Genomic DNA, 19,053 nt, shown 5'->3' with positions numbered 1-19,053 from the left:
GGTCAATATGGACAAAGGGGTGTACTTTTATAATTGGCTTTCCTCATTAGGGTGGAATGGGGAGGGGATTTCTGGTGGTGGGTATCTTAAGTAGACTTCTCTAAAGCTTATTTAAAGGAAAACTATACCCCCAAAATGAATAATTAAGCAACAGATAGTTTACATCATATCAAGTGGCATATTAAAGAATCTTACCAAACTGGTCTATATATTTAAGTAAATATTGTCCTTTTACATCTCTTGCCTTGAACCACCATTTTGTGATGGTCTGTGTGCTGCCTCAGAGATCACCTGACCAGAAATACTACAACTCTAACTGTAACAGGAAGAAGTGTTGAAGCAAAAGACACAACTCTGTCTGTTAATTGGCTCATGTGACCTATCAAGTATGGTTTATTGGCATGTTTGTGTGCACTGTGAATCATATGATCCCAGGGGGCGGCCCTTATTTTTTAAAATGGCAATTTTCTATTTATGATTACCCAATGGCACATACTACTAAAAAGGTATATTATTATGATAATGGTTTATTTACATGAAGCAGGGTTTTACATATGAGCTGTTTTATGCAATATCTTTTTATAGAGACCTACATTGTTTGAGGGGTATCGTTTTCCTTTAAAAACTATTGTTTCTCCTGCTCACCCCCAGTGTTTCTGAACCAATGTGGGTGTGGTTGAGCAGCATGCCGCCCTAAACCTGGGCCTTGGTGGTCTTTCCACAAATTCAGGCCTGTATTTGGGTTCCATTATAAAAAAAAAAGTTATAAAAACCTGTATTCCAGGCTATTTGCATACGATTCATTACCCAAGACCAGATCTCCCCAAGAAGCAGTAAAACATATCTGAACACTCCGTATCTTCTTTTTTTTTTTACATTTTTATTGGATGTTTCGTGTACAAAAGCATCAAACACATAGAATTCCAAATGGCTAAAAGTGCAGTGGTGTGACCTGAGGAGAGACTCTGCTTCACTGGTGCTCCTATAGCTACTGCCTGACAGTTGGAACAGGCAGGTGTCCCTTTCACTGGTGACGGCACAGGGCAGCGAAACATCAGTGTAGCGGAGTCCTTAGTGTTTTTTTTTAATGAAAGATGTACTTTTAATAAGAAATGGGACTTTTGGTTGAGGGTAAATGCACAATTTTACTTCCTGTGGTTCAAATAAAAAAGCAAACAAAAAAAAATATTAAAAAAATCATACCACCACCAGCCCCCCTTAGTTATTGGACGATTGGTGATTATATGACACTTGTAGCTGCTGGGCCCTATAGTTACTACTGGAATGCATATCCCCTACACTTGCAATGGGTAGGTCACCATGAAAATTACTTTTAGTATTATGCAGAGATTCTGAGACAATTTGCAATTAGTCTTCATTTTTAAGGATTTCAAACAACTAAGCTTTTTTGTTCACCTGCTCTCCAGACATTTTAGCCCCTCTCTGGAAGATGAAAAGGAGAGGGACTGAATGAAACGATAAGGAATAAAAAGGACATTGAAGCCTTAGCAATGGTTTTGTAGCTGCCAAGTACAGTGACCCCCTATCTGACAGATGGAATGAATCCGCAGAGGGAGGCAAATAATTAAAACGACACTTTATAAAATGAATTGCGGCAAGTTAGACTGTAAGACTTGATGCCCACATAACACTGTAATCACTTGTGCGTTAACCCTTTATGTGCCACCTGCCGTAGAATTCATGGCACTGGCCTAAAACAGCCCCCCCCCCCCCCAACACAGGAGGTGCTTAGTGACCCCTCCACCAATAAAAACCCTTGATGCAAACTGACCACTCTGACATTGAGGTGCAAAGGGAGACCTTCCTATAAGTTGGGGGGCACCAACTGGTCAGTGCAGATTTACATGAAAGTTTTCCCGATTTGCCACCAGATGGCGCTTGTATCACTTTCACGGCATTCTCTGCCCAGGATAATGTGCAGTAAGGAACAGAACTCTGAATTTTTGCAATATTACTCCCCCACCCACCCTTTTTATGTGTAATGAGGTCCAGCAGTGCTAAACTACAACTCTCAGCAGCCACCCAGCGTCCGTAGATTCTGTGGATGGCTCACTAATGCTTTGCTGTTTTAATACTAATTTGCCCACCAACTCGTTAAATAATTAAGACTACTATCAGAGTTCTCAATGTTATCCCAATACCCACCACCCGCAAGACTGTTGGGCCGTAGTGTTGCTATGGAGTTAGGAATGGCGTATATAGGAATCGCTCTGCCCACAAGTGGTCTGTTTTGCCTTTTACAATGTAGGGATAGAGATAGAGAGATATATATATATATATACACACACACCTCTGTATGACCACACCAACCCCATTGCCATCGTCGTTAAGATTCCTGGGCCTTTCACATCTCTAATCGGTTTTGACGGAAAACTTTTTGACATAAAAATAAAAAAAAAAAACCCTCAAACAAAAATAAATATGGCGGCAGAGACCCTTGGTTTCCACTGGCACAAGACAAGGTATAGAAGGCCAGCAATATGCTGAGATGTAGGGACTAGGAAAACAAGTCCATCAGAATTCGTCGTGCCGCCGCGTCAGGTCTTCGCCATAGTTTGTCGCCTGGCTACCGACGAACATGTTCCAGTTGTCCAAGATCTCACGTTTGGTCAGTTTGCTGTCCTGTAAAGAAAGAGATCTCCATTGTTCCAACCATAATAATAATAATAATAATAATATTATAAACAGCTTTCCCTTTTTAATTCGGGCCTCAATACAGAACTAATGAGGCTGCTGACATTATAGAAATGCTAGTTCTAGGCAACTGGACTTCATTTTTTATAGTTTTTTTTTTAATTATTTGCCATTTTCTTCTGACTATTTCCAGCTTTCAAACGAGGGTCACTGACCCCATCTAAAAAAAGAAATGCTCTGTAATGGTGGCCATACACGGGCAGATAAAGCTGCCGATATCGGTCGTTTGGACCAATTTGACAGCTTATCTGTCCGTGTATGGGGGTTTCCGACGGGTCTTCCCGATCGATATCTGGCCACAATATCAATCAGGAAGGTTCGATTTTTAACCGACCGACCCGTCGGAGCCCCTTGGCGTATCGTAATTCGATTGTTCAAATTACCCTGATATAGCCATGCCGTTAGTGCACTTTTTATTACTATTATCGTTCTATTCAGTTCCTCTTCTATTTATATTCCAGTCTCATTCAATTCAGTGCACGGTTGCTATGGTTCACATGTGAATCAGCTCTACCCCCAAACTTTACCTCTTTAGCCCCAAATCTCACCTTGTCTTTGTCAGATTCGAAGATCAGGTGTTTGGTTTCCAGGTCAGCGTGGTCGTAATCGTGGGGGAGGATCCATTGGCTGATTTCTGTTCGGTCCATCTTGCCGTCCTTGTTTACGTCACGGAAATCTGTGAACTGCTGGCGCTCGGTCTTGACCCAATCTGGTTCTGGTTCATCATTATCAGGGGTGTACATATCAGCTAAATGCAGAGGGGGAAAAGGCTTGAGGCACTTGAATTACATGAACGTGCAGTGCGAAAGGGTAACTTAAAGGACTAAACTAAAGCTTAAACTAAACTAAAGTTTAACTAAAGAAGTAGGTAGAAATGTTGTACATTATGTTTTGGGCTTCTGTACCAGGCCAAGGCAACCACAGCCCTTTAGCAGTAAAGCTCTGTGTCTCCAAAGATGCCCCAGTAGCTCCCCATCTTCTTTTCTGCTGATTCACTGCACATGCTCTGTGCTGCTGTCACTTACTGAGCTTAGGGACCCACTCACAATATACAGTACACATAGAATAGAAATGTCACAATATAAGGCTGATTAGTAATTAATACAGATAATTACTACATGGCAGCTCAGAAACTAGTGCAATTAGCATCAGCATTTAATAATCAGCCCTGTAGCATCAGCTTATATTACAGACCAACCTGATTTTCTGCTGGATAATTAGTGACGAGCCCTAAGCTTAGCTTCTCAACAGCTGCTCAGAGCCCACTGAGCATGTGAGTGTCACAGACACTTTCCAAGATGGTGACCCCTTATGACAAGTTTGAAGTCCTGGATCATTGCTGCTATTGACAAGCTGAAACTTTAGGCTGGTGCAATAAGTTCACTATATAAAATATGACATTTGTAGCCATATTCATTTTTAGGGTTTAGCCCTTTTATATCTGTGTCCTCTTGCAAATTAAGTAAGGGTCCTACTCAAAACGTAATACAGGTGTGGAGTCCGTTATCTAGAAACCTGTTATCCAGGAAGCTCTGAATTACGGGAAGGCCTACTATAGAATCAATTTTATTTTTAAAAAATAAATTTCCTTTTTCTCTGTAATAATAAAACAGTAGCTTGTACTTGATCCCAACTGAGATATAATTAATCCTTATTGGAAGCAAAACCAACCTATTGGGTTTATTTAATGTTTACATGATTTTCTAGTAGACTATAAAGGCACGAAGATCCAAATTACAGAAAGATCCATTATCCTGAAAATCCCAGTTCTCAAGCATTCTGGATAACAAGTCCCATACTTGTATTGGAGCAGTATTGGACTGGGGCGCTGGGAGCCTAGTCTCTTCTATTTACATACTTCCATCTAGTCTCTTTGTTCTGATAAATAAATCAGGAATGACCATAGGCAACAGAGATGTTCAAATAAAGTTTTTTTGTTTTTAACTTATTTTTGGTGACCTAGTGCTTTTGGAGTGCCTGAAGAATCCCCATTTTTGTGGTCAGCCCCTTTTTGAGGGTTAGCGGTTGATGCTCCTGGACCATGTTATATACTGGGTGAGTTGTATGGCCAAATAAGGCCAATCCATTGGGTCAGCAGAAGGGCCCACTGGGAGATTTCCTTATATTGTGGTGGGCCAGTCCATCATTGTACTGGGGGGGAGTTAGTGACTTTAACTTAATTTTGACTACTGTGAGATGTGTTTAACATATTTGTGCTAACCGAACTCCCAGGCAGCATGTACAGCGCTCATGTATTTGGCCTATAAGCACTTTCTGTTGTGGCAGCGGAATACAAGGGCGTCCCCTGCTCACATGCCCCATTTATATACAGTATATTGTTTTTTTCGTTTTAAATAATTGTACTGGAGTGGCCTATTAATGACACTACAACAATGGAGACCATAAGAGCTTTAAGTTTTTTCCTTCTTCCAGTCCTTACCTATATACTCATTCACATCCACAGTGCCGTCGCCATTCTTATCAATGTCCTCAATGGTTTCCTGAAAACACAAAAATTAATGTACAGTCAAAACGCTGCAGCGCCAAGGCTTTTGGAACTTTAAAGAGATGATTCACCTTTAAGTTAAATTTTAGTATGTTATAGAATTGCTAATTCTAAGCCACTTTTCAATTGGCCTTCACTTTTTTATAGTTTATTTAATTATTTGCCTTTTTCTTCTGACTCTTTCCAGCTTTTTAAATGAGGGTCACTGACCCCATGGGCCAGGGCCCGCACCCCCTCAGGGCCCCCCGGCAGCTCACACACCGCTGATTCTGGGCAAAAAAATGGAGGGGGCTGGGGGTCCTGGCTGTATGTCCCGCACCAGGACCCGGCCCCCTCTAGTTACGTTACTGGCATGGTTGCTAGGATCATTTGGACCCTAGTTACCAGATTGCTTAAATTGCAAACTGGAGAGCTGCTGAATAAAAAGCTAAATAACTGAAAAACTACAAATAATAAAAAATGAAAACCAATTGCAAATTGTCTCGGAATATCACTCTACATCATACTAAAAGATAACTCAAAAGTGAACAACCCCTTTAATTCCTAGAGTGCTGTGGGCCTTCCGTGGCTGTCTTTATGCCATGAAAATTTCAGTAGGGGTCACTTATTGCCAGTAACGTAACTAGAGTGCAGCCATGCCCCCCACTCCCCTCCGTATGCCCAGAATGGCGGGTGAGCTGCCGGGGGTCCCTGTGGGGGTGTGGGCCCTGGTCCAATTGCACCCCCTGCTCCCCCGGTAGTTACGCCACTGCGTATTGAAGCGGAATTTAGGCTTATACTGGCATCAGTGAAAGCTGGTAACCCACTTATTGGGTGGGGGGGGTCCTCCCAAATAAACGGTTCTGGACACTAGCCCTATGAGTGGCCATTATCATTATCCAAAATAGAACAGACTGGGGCCACACTTCTGCTCAGTGATCTAATTTACTGTCATAGCTGTAGGGCTAATGTTTAGATTGGTGCAATTGGGCCACTGACAAAGGCATAAGAGGTCACTCACTGTTATGACAATATCCTGCATGTAGCCATATTCCTCTGGGTGCAGAAACGCGGTAAACTCATCCCGGGTGGCAATCAGATCACCATCTTTATCTGCCACCTTGAACCGCCGCTCATCCCTCTGCATCATCTTTCTGTAGCGCTCCTTATCCTTATCTGCCACGTCATAGAATTCTTCCCCTGGAACACCCCAGCACAAACAGTAAATACTTTATAGCAGTTTCATGACAGATGTTGCTGAACTGGAGCTCCCATCGGCAGCCTTCCAGCCTTATCCTTCATGGAAGTGGATGAAGCTGGGCAATATCAACAGAACTAGTCCCAAAGGATAAAAAAAAATCAGAATGAATTCATAAGAACATTTATGATGCAATTGGTCAGTAGGTTGGGGGGTAAAGGTGGCCATAGATGTAACAATTACCATCTTTTCAAGAAAGATGGTTCATTTCAATACACACGTGTAGAGCTGAATCGTCGGTTATACAGATTGAAACAATAGAATTGACCTGTATCTGACAATTCAGCACTAACAATAGTCGATGTTTGGGTCCCTTCAAAGACACCCAATCAAAATTTACCATCCAGCCCAATCGACGAGCCGATCAATATTCAAGTTTTCTGTCGACATCGGTCGGCTCTTATCCCACCATACACACACTGAATATCGTACGAAAATTTGTTTTGTAATATATTATCTGTGCGTCTATGGCCACCTTAATCCTACTGATGGGCCAATTCGTATTATATCTGGTCAAATCAGCCTATCAATGACGAATTTAACAGCTGCCCTAGGTCTGCTCTAAGGCACTGAAGACATCCAGGACTAGTAGACAAGTGCAGTGAGACTCTGCTACAGAAAAAACCAATAAGAAATGTTAGTACACAGTAGTAAATATGGTTAGTAATGAAAGGAAATATAAATCTTCCCCCAAAACCAAGGTTTGTACTCAATAGGGATGCACCAAATCCAGGACTCTGCCTTTTTCAGCATGATTCCAATTCGCCGAATACTTCTGCCCGGCCAAACCGAAGCCTAATTGGCATATGTAAATTAGGGGCCGGGAGGGAAAGCGCGTGACTTTGTCACCAAACAAGGAAGTAAAAAATGTTTTCCCCTTCCCATCCCTAATTCAGGTTTCGGTATTCAGCAGAATATTTCATGAAGGATTCGGGGGTTCAGTCGAATCCAAAATAGTGGATTCGGTGCATCCCTAAAACTCAATGCACAGACACAGGTGTGTGACAAACAGGTCCGGACTGAGAATTAAAATAGGCCCTGCCATTTCAGGTACACAGAGGCCCAAACAGCCCACATAGAGGCCCAAACAGCCCCACCAGCCCACTAAATACTGACTTTCTATGGCACCTTATAGCAGCCCCTCTGGCATTTGCCAGAACCCACAGATTGCCAGTCCGGGCCTGGTGACAAAGCTTCCACATGTACAGACTCTTAGGAGAGGATAGTGTGCCAAGTGTGAGTTGTAGTTTAACAACAGGTGAATGTGGCACAGCCTCGGTGTAATAGAAAGCACAGGAATTGGAGCTGCAAAACAGAAAGGGATGGTTTCTTTCCATACAGGATCGTGCAGTGAATAGCAGGTTAAGAGAATAGAAGCCAAAACTGTGAGAGCGTGATATGATAAACATGCAACTGGTCTTAACAGCACCGCAGTAAACCAAGGCCTGAATCAAACTGCCCACATCACAAAATCAAACTCATCTGGGACCCCAGTATTTCAGTTTGAGTAGCCAATTCCAATACCCGCCATTAAAGGGGTGGTTCACGTTTAAATTAACTTCTAGTATGTTATAAAATTGTCAATTCATCTTCACTATAAATTTTTTTTTAGCAAATTTTAATTATTTGCCTTCCTTTTCTGACTCTTTCCAGCCTTCAAATGAGGGTCGCTGACCCCATCTAAAAACAAATGCTCTGTAAGGCTACAAATCTATTGTTGTTGCTACTTTGTATTACTCATCTTTCTATTCAGACCTCTCCTATTCATATTCCAGTCTCTTATTCAAATATGCATGGTTGCTAGGGGAATTTGGACCATAGCAACCCGATGGCTGAAATTGCAAACTGCTGAATAAAAAGCTAAATAACAATAAAAAAAAGAAGAAAACTAATTGCAAATTGTCTCAGAATTAAACTCTCTACATAATGCTAAAATTTCAATTAAGGTCAAGAAACCCTTTTATGGGTATTATAGTGGAAGGTCACAGAGCTGACATTCTATAATCAGTGGTAGAGACTCTCTGTACTAGAGAAATGCACCAATAACTATGCCCAGGGGCCTTATTTCCATAGCAATGGGTGATAAATGCATTAAGCTTGCACTTCGGGTTATTGAGGGAAGAATGTATAAAGTGCACTAGAAATAACAGATGGCCAGGAGTTCCCGAATGTCAACGAGATGGTTGTTGGCTAATGCTGAAGGAGACATTTCCAATCAAGGGAAATCAGGGTTAATGTGGGATACAGGGGGGCGAATAGTGATGGGCGAATCTGAGCCAGTTCGCTTAACCGAAAATTCGCAAAACAGCAAAAATTTGGCAAAATGCATTGAAGTCTATGGACGACAAATGTTTTTTGATGCACATTTTTTTTTACCCATTGGAGTCTATGGGCGTCATTTTTGCTTCGATCAATTAAAGGAACAGTAACACCAAAAAATAAAAGTGTTTTAAAGGAATGGCAATTTAATGTTCTGTTGCCCAAATCTGGCGTGCATGCTTCAGAAACTTTACTGTAGTTTATATAAATAAGCTGCTGTGTAGCCAGTGCAGGGCAACAGTACATTATATTTTCATTACTTTAAAACACTATTTTTCTGTGTTACGGTTCCTTTAAGGGCCCCGTGGCAGAGAGTTGTAAAGGTCAGATTTTGTAGCTGGGAGTGGAGTCTTGTGGAGGGATTGGGCTAATTGCAGGAGTGTTTGGGGTATAATGGTGCATAGGTGGGCATGGACAGGCCTAAAATAATAATATCACAGGGATCCATCTTCCCTGAGTTCCCCCCAGCAGTCAAATGCTGCTCTTGCTGTACCAATAAGTAGCCAGTGAATAACCAGAGATACCTGCATGGGGCCATCAATGGTAATTCATAACAAAACTCCCAACTGACTTTGTCATGCGAGTTAGTTTTTTCAGCAGCGGCCATGCAGTGCATTTTATGTCGAGCTACAAGTATTAGCAGGAGACAAGGACAGGTGCTCCCTGGGACTCTGGTTCTTCTGGGACTTCCCAAACACCAGAGTACAGAGAATTCCTGTTCTTGCCTCTTCTCTCCCAGGCTTTGGCCTCATTCTCTTACCTGGGATGTAGCCGTAGCTGGTGTTCTTGTATTCCTCCCATGAGATCATGTCGTCTTTATTTTGATCATAATCTGCCCAGTGCTTGTTGACATTCTCATAGATGTAGCGGTTCTGGGTGTGCTTAATCCAATCCTTCAGCTCCACTTCGGTCACAAAGCCATCCTTATCTCTGTCTATTTTATCTACTATTTTCCTGAGGGAATAATGGGGGAGATAGACAAAGTGGCAGATTAGGGCACCAATCCGAAATAAAATAATCTCTCACCTTTGATTTCTTTGCCTAGCAGGTGTCCATATACCCCCTTAGCATACTCGTCCCAAGAGATCATCCCATCCTTGTTGGCATCAAACTTTCTCCCCTGTTTCTCTGAATCTTCTACGTTCCAGCGCCTACCCACATACTTTATCCAGGCAAAGAGTTCATGTGATGTGATATATGTGTCCTTGTCTTTGTCCATTTGATCAATTATCTTCCTGCAATGAATCAAAATGGTTCTGTAGGCTCAAAGTTCTACAGCGGCTGGTGGGACTCCAGCTCTTGCATTGAGCAGTGGGAGGGAGAATGCTAATAAAGAAACAATCTCTTGGGAAGGCTTAAGGCAGGGCTGGAAAAGCCCAAGAGACAGACACTCATGGTTCAGCTATCACCTTCATTAATGGGATTGTTCACTTTAAATTAACTTTTACTATGATGTAGAGCACAGGTCCCCAACCTTTTTTTACCCGAGAGCCATATTCAAATGTAAAAAGAGTTGGGGAGCAACACAAGCATGAAAAAGTCCCCTGGGGTGCTGAATAAGTGCTGTGATTGGCTATTTAGTAGCCCCTATGCCGACTGGCAGCCTACAAGAGACTCTGTTTGGCACTATACTTAATTCTTATGCAAAATTTGCTTCCAAGCCTGGAATTCAAAAATAAGCCCCTGCTTTGAGGACACCGAGAGCAACATCCAAGTAGAGAGTAACATGTTGCTCACGAGCTACTGGTTGGGGTTCACTGATGTAGAGAGTGATATCCTGAGACAATTTGCAATCGGATTTCATTTTTTTATTAATTGTGTTTTTTGAGCTTTTTATTCAGCAGCTCTCAAATTCAGCAATCTGGTTGCTAGCATCCAAAGTACCCTAGCAGCCATGCATTGATTTGAATAAGAGACTGGAATTTGAATAGGAGAGGCCCGAATAGCAAAACGAGTAATAACAATACATTTGTAGGTCTTCGTAGAGCTTTCCATAATTTGGATCGCCATACTTTAACTCTACTTAAAAAATGTAAACATTTTTTCATAATTAAACCCAATAGGTCTGTTTTGCCTCAAATACAGAGTCAGTATATCTTAGTTGGGATCAAGTACAAGGTACGTTTTACAGAGTATTACAGAGTGAGGAAATCATTTTTAAAAAAGATAATTATTTATTTGTTTAAATTGGAGCCTATGGGATATGGCCTTCCTCTAATTTGGATCTTTGTTACTTCTCCATTCAGCCCCTCTCCTATTCCTATTTCATTCAAATCTTGGTCTGGTGTGAATGGACCCTAGAAACCAGAAATTCCAAACCAAAAGGATTGCTGAACAGAAAGCTAGAGAACGCAAAATTCACAAAAATAAATAAATAAATAAAGACCAATTGCAAATTCCCACAGACTTTCAGTGTTTACATCCTACTAAATGTTAAAGCAAAGGTGACTCACCCATTTAAAACATTTCAGGTTTGGGCACCCTTTCTTGTGCAGCACTTGGCAAGGTTATACATATATGGAAACATGAATATCCATGCGATGAACCTTCAGCTGAAGTTGCCTCACTGAGGCAACTTTGGGCGACTATTAAAAAAGGCATCGCCGCGTGTGCATTAGCGCAGACGACTTTGCATTGTAGCCTATGGGGAAAAACGCTGAGGCAATTCGGGGAGATAGTCGCGCAAAAGAGGAGGCGATTAGTCGCCAGGCGACAAAAACTCCCCGAATCTCCTCGTGTGGCCTTACCCTTAGGGCAGAGACACACGCTCAGATTTGGGGAGATTAGTTGCCCAGCGACAAATCTCCTCTTCTTCGGGGCGAACGGCCTCCCGCCGACTAGAATGTAAATTGCAGACGGGATGGCAATCAGTGCGTTTAGTTTTCCGAAGTTGCCTCATGTGGAAACTTCAAAAAACAAATCGCTCCAAGTGCCATCCCGCTGGTGGGAGACAGTTCGGGGAGATTAGTCGCCCTGAAGAAGAGGAGATTTGTCGCTGACGGGATGCAATCAGTGCGTTTAGTTTTCCGAAGTTGCCGGATGTGGAAACTTCGAAAAACAAATCGCTCTGAGTGCCATCCCGCCGGTGGGAGACAGTTCGGGGAGATTAGTCGCCCCGAAGAAGAAGAGATTTGTCGCTGGGCAACTAATCTCCCCAAATCTGAGCATGTGTCTCTGCCCTTAGAGTCACCCAGTCATCCAGAGCCGATGTGCCGGAGCTGGTTCTGCACCAGTGAAAGTTTGTCAGTGTGATGCTTCCTTTAACCTACACCCGGAGCTCAAGATCACAGACTGGAAATGCACACGGCATGCTTACAATGTTATCTAGAGAGCCTGCTTTTATATAATAAAAAAAAATCAGTTATGGCAGCCCCCTTTCATGTCGGCATTATTATAAATGATATTATATATTATATAATGCCCTGGCGGTTCCTTCCTAACTGAACTGAAGCAATGTAGCAGAAGCCAAATCCAAAGAAAGGGACAGGCAGACACTGCTTTCTAGTTGCACTTACATTTGCAAACAACTTCAAAACAAAAGCATAAAAGGAAAAATGGCTAGAAGAACCTTTTCTTCATTAAATTACATTTTTTTTCGGCTTTACCTCCCTTTTAAATGTAAAAGCGCGTGTGCACCATAAAGGGAAACAAAAGCATAACGGAGAACATCATCTCTTACACTGGGATGGCCGGACTGAAATCCCCAAATATAGGCAACAAGTAGAATGTGCCCTTTTGATGCTGCTTCTTTTTTGTATCCCACCCACCAGCGGTGACTGCCACGTTAGCATCTGGAATCTTCAGAGCCCCCCCCCACCGGGGCCCTTCCCAGGGTGGGAAAAGTACACAGTCCCACCCAGTTGGGCTGTACCAAGTTTGCTGCTGCCTGAAAGTGACAGGGGTGGTGCTGCTCCTGGGGGTGAGAGCACTGACTCGCAATTGTGGCTCCTGTTACACCCCAGTGCATTGGAGAAAAAAAAAAAGTGTGGGGGGGGGGATCTGTATTTACTTTTGTTAGCAATGGTTGAATGGTAAAAAAAAAAAAAGTTTGCACAACTGTACAAGCAACTGTATTGGAAATAGCTTACTTGCATCTCAATGCTAATTATTTCTGGGTAAACGATAGGGATAGAGAACTGTTAGGAGTGTAAAAGACAAAAGGCTTCCTCTGTTCTTATGTAACTACAGAGGAAGCAGACCCTGCGGCTGCCAGGAGGTATAGAGGCCCTAATTCATATACAAACCCCTAGAAACACAACTGAGTCAGCACTTAGTAAGTAGTAGTAGTATTATACTGCTAAATCTGTGAGCAATAACCAGTCTCCAACACAGAACTCCAGTGCCGGAACAACTGCCCCAGGGTTGGATCCTCCTATTGGACGTGTGGCAGGAAATACCTACACGTCACCCCCCAATATCTGCCTTTATTTCTACATTTAAAATCCCAATGAATAATCATCAGAAAAATAAATGCCTCTCTATAGAAAGAAAGAGATCAAATGGGGGGGGGGGGAGCTGGAGGTGGATTATTAGAAGGGCACCATGTTGCTCTTGGTAAACTCATGCCCCTGCTTGCCTCCATCCTACAAGCCTAGGGGCATCATTTAGCTGCTGTTTTACTCCGGCCGACACCCTGTATAGCAAGGGAACGCTCTGCTTAGTTCTGGGGATGTCTCTTGCTGTGCAACCTTAGTGCCTGGGTAAAATAGGAGATAAAAGATTCAACTGAGCCTGTGGGATGGAGGCAACTGGGATACAGGGAAGGTACTTGAGACGCAAGGGGGGGTAGGGCGCAAGGCTATCTAGTTCAGGTCTGTACTGAACCTAGGATTGGGGGTGCCCAAGGCAAGCAGCTTCCACAACTGCACACTTTGCTTTATTTGAGATGTGCTAAAGCACTGCGTATCTTGACAGCACTATATAAATAAATGATAATGATGATGATATGCACACACCCAATCTTGTGCCTGCACCAGTGTGCACTGAATTCTGACTTTAGATGGGCCTAAACTAGGGAACAGTAGGCAGAAGAGGTATGTACTCAGTCCCACTGCATTAGTCACATGCCTCTTCTGCCTATTCCTAGTCCTGGCCCCAGGCAACCCTGTCTCCTGCAACTGTCCAATACTTGAACGATCATGTTTAGCATCAAGAGGCATTATAAGCATCACATGCTGGGGGTTCAGGGTAGCACAGACATATAGTTAAATGCCCAGAGCAAATAAAAGCTGAGCATACCATTGGTGCTTACGTTGGCTCCAATTAGGTGCATTTTATACATGCACAGACTCATTATTACTTATATGTGCATCACAACTTCCGGGCTGCTGTAGTGCTGAAAGTATAGGATTTTTTTTTAACCAAGTGCCGCCCAGGACATCGGGCACCCCTTCTGCCTTATACAGAATATCAATACCATGGTTCCAGTAATGGATTTCATTTGCCCAACTGCTGTACCCAAACAAAAAAGTCACTTTTTGGCAGGTATCAACCCTTGTTTGGATGCATAAAACTGTGCCACAAGTCTGTGGTTACATTTACCCGTAGCAACACAGAGAGCATTTATGGGGGGTATTTCTTGGGGGTACAGTCATAAAAATAAAAAAAACAGTCAGGGGCCTAATGTATACACCTATGCAAGGAGATGTCTGTAGGTGGAGCTCTGAACATCCCTTTAAAGAAACCCACCCGTCCGTTCAGCGCATCCCTGGGAAGAAATCATTTAGGACCCGGTTCCTTACCCCAGTCTGTGTTGGCTCTCTTCCGGGGTGAGCTGATCAAAGGTCCTGGCTTCTTCCTTGCCTAGAAAGGCCTCATGGTCGTACTGGAAACCCTTATGGTCATCATGCTCGTGGTCACTGAGGTCCTTACTGTGATGGACACGGTCCTTCTTGTCTTTGGTCGGTATCCCCATTACCCAGGAGGCACAGAGGGTCACAAGCAGGAACACAGGCAGGGATCTCATGGTGGCGACCTGCAGGAAACACATTGGAGAGGGGCAATTAGAAAGAAACTCTACCTCACATTAAAGCATAATGAGGACAGCTGCCATCACACAGGGAGCTCACACCTGTTGCCTTTACACATAAATAAAGGCAATTGGCTCAACCAGCCCTGAAGGCTTTTGGTTGAAGGAGGGACACTGGGAAATGTAGTTCAGCGTCTACTAAAAATAAATAACAGAGCCTTGGCTCTCTATAACCACCAGTCTGGAGCAACTCCTGCTCAGTACAGCAAGAACAGCCTGTGATGCTTCTGTGCAGACCTCATTCACATAACTGCCACGTTGGAGTACAAGGGACAAAATCAATATGGCAGCTCCCACACATGTTAACAAAAATTGATTCATACAGTGAATGTGCAAGTTCTCAGGCATTAAAAGCTCTATTCATAAAGATATTGTTTCCCTTTCAAAACCACTGCCGTTTACTTGGGAAGGGGCAACGTTTACCCATTATGGACATTAGTGGGGTGCCCTCCTGCTGCATGTCTGTGCCAATCAGCTATTCTACTAATATCCCATGCCCATAAACCCCCAACAGACAGACTCACATCCCATGCCAGTCCCCCATGCAGCCCTTACCTACAGCAGTCTCCTCACCATCCAAGCTCAATGATACACTTATGTTTGCCACACGGCTCCTTTAAAAAATGCACATTCCAGGGGCGGGGCCCAAAACTTTGCCAAACCAATCCTAGCCCCACCCCCAGTCGCATTTCTGTTACTTCTCTCAGGCTGCAGTAAACTTAGTACAGCCCTGCTGGGTGGGCCTGTGGATTTTTCCCACCCTGGGAAGGGCCTGGGGGGGGAGCTGTGAAGATTCCAGAATGTTAACGTGGCAGTGTAACCTGCTAATATTGGGCAGGAAAGGGATTTTAAGTGATTTCGCTTTGTACTCAGCAACTCTCTAGTTTGGAATTGCATTGGAATTGCAGCAATGACCTGGTCGGTCCATTCAATGAAATACTGGAATATGAATAAGAGAGGGCCTGAATAAAAACAGAAGTATTAAAAAGAAAGCATAGTGATAAAATTGCAGGCTCACATATCAGTATTTTTTTGCCTCCCCCTATTTGCATTCTGAGAATAGAATTCTACTCTAGGCTCGGTGCATGTGCGCTGCGTCTACTGCAGTTGCGTCTGATTCGCCAAAACAGATGCAACTGTACATGCACTCTATTGCAAATGGTTGCAGTTGTTTTTGAAGTCTGCCTGATGTCCTTTCCGCATGTGAGTGATGTGGGCACCCAATTCTTTAGGCGCTGCAGCGATTGATGCAGGGAACTCAGGGAACCCTAGAGCTACTGCCACCTCCTGACTGGCGGTAGCTCCAGAGTTTCATTAACACTTTGCGTCTGTAGCTGCACCTACTTCTTAAAGGAGAACTAAAGCTTAACTAAAGAAGTAGGTAGAAATGTTGTACATTATGTTTGGGGCATCTGTACAAGCCCAAGGCAACCACAACCCTTTAGCAGTAAAGATCTGTGTCTCCAAAGATGCCCCAGTAGCTCCCGATCCTCTTTTCTGCTGATTTACTTCACATGCTCTGTGCTGCTGTCACTTACTGAGCTTAGGGACCCACTCACAATATACATAGAATAGAAATGTCACAATATAAGGCTGATTCGTGATTAATACAGATAATTACTACATGTCAAATCAGAAACCAGTGCAACTAGCATCAGAATTTAATAATCAGCCCTGTAGAATCAGCTTATATTACAGACCAACCTCGTCTTCTGTTTGATAATTAGTGACGACCCCTAAGCTTAGCTTCTCAACAGCTGCTCAGAGCCCACTGAGCATGTGAGTGTCACAGACACTTTCCAAGATGGTGACCCCCTGTGACAAGTTTGAAGTCCTGGATCATTGCTGCTATTGACAAGCTGAAACTTTAGGCTGGTGCAATACGTTCAGTATATAAAATGGCATTTTTAGCCCTATTCTTAGGGTTTAGTTCTCCTTTGTTACCCCTTAAACAATGTAGGTCTCTAGAAAAAGATATTGCATAAAACAGCTCATATGTAAAACCCTGCTTCATGTAAATGAACCATTTTCATAATAATATACTTTTTTAGTAGTATGTGCCATTGGGTAATCATAAATAGAAAATTGCCATTTTAAAAAAATAAGGGCCGTCCCCTGGGATCGTAGGATTCCGTAGGATGGTTCTGTTGTTCAAGTATTCATTTTGGGGGTATAGTTTTCCTTTATGCCCCCAATATGTCTAGAGATTTACTTGTTTACCAATATTTATTGAAACTGTATATGAATTAGGGCCTCATGGGGCCCCAATACTTCCTAGGCCCCCCTACAGGGGGTTTTAGGGCCATGTTTTATGTATTATTACAGTTTTGCTAATGAAAGTGAATTGCCCTTTAAGCTGTAAATCTTAGTTCTCCCATGAGACCTGCTGATCTTAAATAGTAAACAATTGTATCTAAGTACAGGTGCTGAGTATAGTGTGCTCTCTGCCAAAAAGCCTCTTGTTCAGGGCCGGATTTACATAGTGGACACCCCTAGGCCCGCTGATGTTCATTGCCCCGTCCTCTCCCTTTTATTCGCATACATTTTCAATTTTTTTTCAGTGTTGGTGCAGTTGGGCGCATACTGCCCCCTAAATTCCTGCCGCCCTAGGCCCGGGCCTTCTCTTGTTTAATTAAGTTTTAGGCTACGGGCACACAGGCTGTTGTTAGTTGCTGTTGTCAGGCTGCGTATTTTTAAAGGCTGAGAGAAGCAGATCTGCTCAGCGCCCCTGCTCCATTGATTTGAATCCGATCAGCCTGTGTGTGGTCACACACAGCGGAGCTGAAGCTGAGGTCAGTATTTGGGTGACCACACACAGGCTGATCTGATTCAAATCAATAGAGTTGGGGCGCTGAGCAGATCTGCTTCTCTCAGCCTGTAAAAATACGCAGCCTGACATCAACCTGTGTGCCCATAGCCTTAGAAACTTTGTATGTTTTTTGGCTGTTCAGTGCAGGAGATCAAACAGAAACTCAGGACATTTCAATAAGAAACGGGGACTGCGGGCTGAGCTGTAAAAATTGGGACTGTCCTGCGAAAAGCGCGACTGTTGGGGGGTATGCATTGTTGACCTTATTTTGGGGTAATAAACACAAGTCCCACTGCATCAGATCAGATTTCTCAGCCAATATTGCGCTCTCTTGAGAAGATCAAACAATATCACTGTCAACAAGAGCAAACAGAGTCAATCCCAACACATTCCCCATTCATCAGCAAGAACCACCCTGCTGTTATCTCACTGCTCACCTTCCCTTACTGAAAAGTAACAGGGCCTGATGCACAACAGGGACGGCTCACTGGCTTCCCTGCATCACAGTTTTGGAGAGTTCTGGATATAAGGATGCCAGATAACAGATCTAATAGCTGTACCTTAGGTCAGAGACACACAGTCAGATTTGGGGAGATTAGTTGCCCGGCGACAAATCTCCTCTTCTTTGGGGTGACTAATCTCCCCGAACTGCCTTCCCCTGCCTTCCCGCTGGCTAGAGTGTAAATAGCCGACGGGATGGCACTCGAGCGTTTCGTTTTCCAAAGTCGCCCGAAGTTTCCTTGTGAGTGCCATCCCGTCTGTGATTTACATTCTATCTGGTGGGAAGGCAGTTCGGGGAGATTAGCCGCCCCAAAGAAGAGGAGATTGTCGCCGGGCAAATAATATCCCCAAATCTGACCATGTGTCTCTGCCCTAATGGTTTAGCAAGCATCATGGGAAAAATTACTGGATTAGCTTTCTTGCAAATTACGTCTTTAAATTAATTTTTAGTATGACGTAGAGTGTGATATTCTGAGATAATTTGCAATTGGTTTTCATTTTTTATTATTTGTGGTTTTTAGGTTTATTTAGCTTTTTATTCAGCTGCTCTCCAATTTGCAATCTCAGCAATCTGGTTGCTTGGGTCCAAATTACCCTAGCAACCATGCCCTGATCTGAATAAGAGACTGGAATATGAATAGGAGAGGACTAAATAGAAAAACGAGTAATAAAAAGCAGCAATAACAATAGATTTGCAGCCTTACAGTGCATTTGTTTTTTTAGATTGGGTCAGTGACAATTTATTGAAAGCTGGAAAGAGTCAAAAGAAGAAGGCAAATAATTAATTAAAAAAAGACAAATGAAGGCCAATTGAAATGTTGCTTAGAATTAGCCATTCTATAACATACTAAAAGTTAACCACCACTTTAAAGGGGAGGTCTACCCAAAATGGCTTTTTTGTTGTTTACATTAAAAAAAATTATTCTAAGCAACATTCC

At 43.0% G+C, this 19,053-nt stretch overlaps 1 protein-coding gene across 3 annotated transcripts; it reads right to left on the bottom strand.

The window, feature by feature from the left end:
* Positions 1 to 863: 863 nt before the first annotated feature.
* Positions 864 to 15,510, bottom strand: rcn3.L (reticulocalbin 3 L homeolog). Of its 3 annotated transcripts, none has more exon segments than NM_001093490.1 (7): positions 864 to 2,643; positions 3,264 to 3,463; positions 5,156 to 5,216; positions 6,222 to 6,400; positions 9,538 to 9,731; positions 14,519 to 14,751; positions 15,361 to 15,476. In NM_001093490.1, coding segments are annotated over 6 exon segments (966 nt in total). In that variant the 5' UTR covers positions 14,743 to 14,751; positions 15,361 to 15,476; the 3' UTR covers positions 864 to 2,535.
* Between the last annotated feature and the right edge of the window lie 3,543 nt (positions 15,511 to 19,053).

Source organism: Xenopus laevis, chromosome 7L (genome assembly GCF_017654675.1).
Source record: "Xenopus laevis strain J_2021 chromosome 7L, Xenopus_laevis_v10.1, whole genome shotgun sequence".
Classification (NCBI taxonomy): domain Eukaryota; kingdom Metazoa; phylum Chordata; class Amphibia; order Anura; family Pipidae; genus Xenopus; species Xenopus laevis.
Note: the sequence above shows the minus strand (reverse complement) of the source record. Positions and strands in the feature narration are given on the sequence as shown.

Coding starts and splice junctions, on each gene's coding strand:
- rcn3.L (XM_018224535.2), bottom strand. CDS start 14,742: ATGAGATCCCTGCCTGTGTTCCTGCTTGTGACCCTCTGTGCCTCCTGG. Junction 5,217..6,221: donor TGCAGGATATTGTCATAACA/GTGAGTGACCTC, acceptor TTGTGTTTTCAG/GAAACCATTGAGGACATTGA. Junction 3,464..5,155: donor GGATGTGAATGAGTATATAG/GTAAGGACTGGA, acceptor CTCTGCATTTAG/CTGATATGTACACCCCTGAT.